Genomic DNA, 5281 nt, shown 5'->3' with positions numbered 1-5281 from the left:
GAGGAATTTCAGGGTCGCTATGCAGAGACAGGTAATGGCAAAACCACCCCTGTTCGTCTCGGCCCAGTCTCGGAAGCTAAGCGAGGTCGGCATGGGAGACCACCGAGGAATTTCAGGGTCGCTGTGCAGAGACAGGTAATGGCAAAACCACCCCTGTTCGTCTCGGCCCAGTCTTGGAAGCTAAGCGAGGTCAGCATGGGAGATCACCAAGGAATTTCAGGGTCGCCATACAGAGACAGATAATGGCAAAACCACCCCTGTTCCTCTCGGCCCAGTCTCGGAAGCTAAGCGAGGTCAGCATGGGAGACCACCGAGGAATTTCCGGGTCGCCACGCAGAGACAGATAATGGCAAAACCACCCCTGTTCCTCGGAAGCTAAGCGAGGTCAGCATGGGAGACCACCGAGGAATTTCAGGGTCGCCACACAGAGACAGATAGTGGCAAAACCACCCCTGTTCGTCTCAGCCCTGACCTGAGTGGCTCAGACTAACCCAAAGTCAGATATCAGAAGCTAACCGCCAAGGTGATCCAGGGTTGCTACGCAGAGGCAGGCAGTGGCACACCTCCTCTGACCGTCTCTTGGGGATCGCCATAAGTCAGCTTCCACTTGACGGCCAAAAAGAAAAGTACTGGCGTCAGTCCAGTGTTTGAGCGAGCAGCATGGAGGATCGAGGTGACGGGAGGGGACTGCTCGCTTTTCGTCCATTTGCTCTCACTGTGGTGGCCCAGCAGCAAAGGTGGGCAAGACGTCTGTATCTTTCGTCGCTGTGGGGGAAAAAACTCTCGGCATGCCCAGCTTGTCAGCCAGGAGTCAGACGAACGGTACTTGCGGAAATGCCATCATCCTTGCAGCCGTTAGAGCCATAGGACTTAACTTTGTCCTTCTTTTCATTCCGTTCTCTCTTCCAGAACAGGAAGAGAGAATCGTGGCCTCTCCCCCCCCCCCCAGCCTGGCTGGGGGTCGTACTTACGATTTGGAGCTTGATGGTTTTCCCTTCCAACTCGATGGTCCGGATTTTGAAGTCCACCCCGATGGTGCTGATGTAACTGTCTGTGTAGGTGTCATCCTAAGGAAGGAGAATCATAGAATCATGGAATGTTAGAGTTGGAAGGGACCTTACAGGTCATCTAGTCTAACCCCCTGCACTCTGCAGGAGTGTAGCCAAAAGAGAAAGGAGCTGTAAACTCACAGGCTGATTTCGCACTAGAGCTGCCTCGCGGTTGCGCCGCCGTTTGCCCCGACACTATTGCTCAATTTCACAGCCGAAGCTGCGGGGCTGCATTTGACCTGCGGCTTCGCCTGATTTCCTCCGCAGTTGCGCCGCCGTTTGCCCCGACACTATTGGTCAATTTCACACCCGAAGCTGCGGGGCTGCATTTGACCCACAGCTTCGCCCGATTTCTTCCGCTGTTTCGTGATCCTCAAAAAACAGGATCACGAACCTGCGGGGGAAATCGGGCGAAGCCGCGAGTCAAAATGCAGCCCCGCAGCTTCGGGTGTGAAATTGACCAATAGTGTCGGGGCAAACGGCGGCGCAACCGCGAGGCAGCTCTAGTGCGAAATCAGCCACAGAGTTTGGGAGTCTTTTCCTGCAGAGGAAGTGAGTTTCCTGCAGAGGAACCAGCGTGCCGGGAATGTCAGGCTGACGTCTGGGAGGCTCGGATTCAAATCTCTGCTTGTGCTGTGAAGTCTGCTGGGTGGGTGACTTTGGGCCAGTCTTTCAGCCTAGCCCGCCTCATCAGACCTTGGAAGCTGAGCAGGGCCGACCCTGGCATGTATTTGGAGGGGAAACCTCCAAAGAGTACCAGGGTTGGGAGGCAGAGGCCCCAGTAGGAGTCACCAGAGGTCGCCATGACTTCCACGCACACCCACACAAATGCAAAACAATACCCCCAAAATCTTGGGGTCTCTAAGATGCTACTGGACTCAAATCTGACTCAGCATCTTAACTGACGAGTTGTCTTTCCTATCTGCTTGCCTGCGCAGAGCTGCACTGTTTAAGCCACTGAACTCCGTAGGCTGCAATCCCATGTACATGTACCTGGGTGTAAGCCCTATTCCCTCTAAACTGTGGAGTCTTGGTGAACAGAAATTCTACTTTGTGAGCGACTGGCCATAAAGTTGTGAGCGAGTGATATGGCTGCTGCATAAATTAAGTCTGCTCTGGAGCCCTCCTTCCTGCGCTGAGACAAAAAGGTGTGAGCCGGAGGCTAAAAAACTGAACTAGCTCACACCAACTCAGCTTAGAGGGAACACTGTGGCCCTGTTAGTCTAGCAAGTCAGAGTCTGGAAGTGCCAGATGAAATCAAAGAAGAGCACTAAGTAGAATCTCAGTTTTTGTGGCTTTTTGTTGTTGTTGTTCAGTTGCACAGTCAAGTCTGACTCTTTGCGACCCCGTGGGCCATATCACGCCAGGTCCGCCTGTCTTTATGGAGCAAATAAATAGAAGAAGATGAAGAGGAGATTGGATTTATACCCCGCCCTTCACTACCCAAAGGTGTCTCAGAGCGGCTTACAATCTCCTTTCCCTTCCCCTCCCCACAACAGACACCCTGTGAGGCAGGTGGGGCTGAGAGAGCTCTGACAGAAACGGCTCATTTTTCAAGAACAGCTCTTATCAGAACTATGGGTTGCCCAAGGTCATCCAGCCAGGTGCAAGTGGTGGAGTGGGGAATCAAACCCGGTTCTCCCAGATTAGAGTCCGCGCACTTCACCACTATACCAAACTACTGTGGCTTTTTCCTAACGCTATTGGAGGATAAGCGAATCCAACCCTTAGCTGGAGGAGGATCCAACCCTTAGCGAATCCAACCCTTAATCTCTGCCTTCTTCTCTACTGAGATTCTAGCAAAAGCAATCTGAACTCTGCAGGGAGGGCTTACCGCAAAGCGCAGCAGGAGGCATGACTTCCCGACGCCAGAATCACCGATCAACAGGAGTTTAAACAAGTAATCGCTATTGTTGGAGAAGGAAAGAGGGGGGGGGAAGTATTTGGTGAGGTTTTTTTACGAAGGAGGCCAAAGACTATATTCTTGAAGAGGAGATGAAATAGAGGTTTATAAAATCACACTGGAACTTGGGAGCACCCAGTGAAATAGTTGGGAAATGGGTACAGGACAGAGAAAAGGAGTTATTGAACTGTGGAATTCACTGCCAGTGGAGGTAACGATGGAGGGAGTTGACAAGGAGAACTTTTTATTATTCATTTAATTAATTAATTAATTTATATCCCGTCCTCCTTGCCTGGGCAGGCTCAGGGCGGCTTACATAGAACACATAAAACAGTTAAAACAGAGAAATTAGTTAAAATCACAAGGATACGGTTATAAAACATAGTAAAATATCTTATAAAGAGCTAGTACAGTGCGTGCGTGATGGCGGGCGCTAGCAGCATCTGCAGGCGTACAGTCAGTTAACATCGTAGTCTGGGTTGTACCGGATGCTAGTAATGTTGTTAATATTTTGGGCCAGGGCCTCACTTTATTGGGTGTGGCTCCCTAGTCGAAGGCCTGGTGGAAGAGTTCTGTCTTGCAGGCCCTGCGGAACTCCCTAGTCGAAGGCCTGGTGGAAGAGCTCCGTCTTGCAGGCCCTGCGGAGCTGTCAAAGGTCCCGCAGGGCCCCGATGTCGTCCGGGAGCTCATTCCACGAGTAAGGGGCCGCCACTGAGAGGTCCCTGGCCCTCGTCACAGCCAGTCTGGCTTCTTTGGGGTCCGGAAGGGCCAAACGATTTTGGGACCCAGGTCGAAGTGCTCTCTGGGAAACATATGGGGAAAGGTGGTCCCTTAGGTATGTAAGCCCCTGACCATATAGGGCTTTAAAGGTAAGAACCAGCACCTTGAACCGAATTTGGTATGCTACAGGCAGCCAGTGCAAAACGTTTAGCATAGGCCGGATGTGCTCCATCCGCACCAGCTGCTGCTTCTGGATTTGGGGCAAGGGCAGTCCCATGTAGAGAGCCTTACCGTAGTCCAGCCTCGAGGTGACCATGGCAGGGATCACTGTTGCCAGGTCATTGCCTTCGAGGAAGGGAACCAACTGCCTGATCAGCCGGAGACGATAAAAGGCTGACTTGGCAGCGGCTACTACCTGGGCCTCCATCATCCAGGACAGCCCCATAGCTAGGGAATTTTTGGGAGGGGGCCTCGGGGGGCCTGCCAGCGAATTAAATGAAAGTACAGTGCAGGGGGTAAGTTAGAGCACTTTGGGGGCAGCCCAAGGGGGGGGCCCAGAAGAAACACTAGGGGGCCAGGCCCCGTGGGCCCCATGTTAGCTATGGGCCAGATCCAGGAGCACTCCCAAGTTCCCAACCTCCAGTGCTGGAGGTAAGAGGTAGTAAGAGACCGGATAGTTCTAAATAATTGGGCTGGGCGGGAGCTCACAGTCGTAATCGTGGCCGTGTCATAATCTCTTTTAGCGGCTCTGACTGCCATCTCATAGGATCTCATAAACGTCCCTTAGGATGCTCTTGTAGCTTCGTCGCGAGCACACCGCCACTGTCTCTCTAACCGTCTGAGCCCTCGCTTCAGCAGCCGCAACTCCTGTGTATACCATGGGGTGAGCCTAGACCGGGGGGCGCAGAGGTGTGGCTCCCTAGTCGAAGGCCTGGTGGAAGAGTTCTGTCTTGCAGGCCCTGCGGAACTCCCTAGTCGAAGGATGGTGGAAGAGCTCCGTCTTGCAGGCACTGCGGGTGAGCCTAGACCGGGGGGCGCAGAGGACATCGGGGAGCGGTTTCTTTGATGGCTGCTGAGAGTCAGCTGTGCCAGTCCTCTACAAGTTCATCTAACGAGCAGCCAGGGGGCATTGGATCCCAGAGAGCCATCTGAAGCCGCTTAGGGTCCATTTGGCTCCGCGGGTGAGCTAAAATTTGCTCGCCGCCCAAACAGGGTCAGGGTGGAACATTCACACGGGCCTTTAGGGCAAAGTGGTCCGGCCATGGAACGGCCGTAGCAGTAATTCGGTCCACCGTAACCCCCACTACAAAGATCAGGTTGAGCATGTGTCCTGCTTGCTGAGCGGGGGCCGCAACATATTGGGAGAGTCCTAGCAACACCAGGTCCATTGCCTGTGTGAAAGCTGTATCGTCGGCATGGGCACTGAAATCACCCAAGACTATCAGTAAGGGGCAGGGGTCATTTAGTAGAAAAAGAGCTGCATGAGCTCATTAGCATAACTTATTTACATATGCCACACCCCCTGACATCACTGGAAGTGTGTCAGAAGGCAACACCCACTGCTCAGGCTCCATTGGACTGTTTTGGATGGCTAGCTGTTGGGGGGGGG

General features: G+C 53.2%; 1 protein-coding gene across 1 annotated transcript in view; it reads right to left on the bottom strand.

Moving 5' to 3' along the window:
- LOC107125857 (ras-related protein ORAB-1-like) overlaps positions 1–5281 on the bottom strand; it is a 12849-nt gene that overhangs the window by 6511 nt on the left and 1057 nt on the right. The window contains exons 2-3 of the mRNA XM_015429319.1: positions 2884–2956; positions 972–1067 (exon numbers count right to left, since the gene is read on the bottom strand). Of these exons, the coding sequence (XP_015284805.1) occupies positions 972–1067; positions 2884–2956 (169 nt within the window). The remainder of the gene's footprint in view (positions 1–971; positions 1068–2883; positions 2957–5281) is intronic.

The sequence above is a fragment of the Gekko japonicus genome, unplaced genomic scaffold, assembly GCF_001447785.1.
Source record: "Gekko japonicus isolate JY-2015 unplaced genomic scaffold, Gekko_japonicus_V1.1 scaffold5229, whole genome shotgun sequence".
Lineage (NCBI taxonomy): Eukaryota > Metazoa > Chordata > Lepidosauria > Squamata > Gekkonidae > Gekko > Gekko japonicus.
Note: the sequence above shows the minus strand (reverse complement) of the source record. Positions and strands in the feature narration are given on the sequence as shown.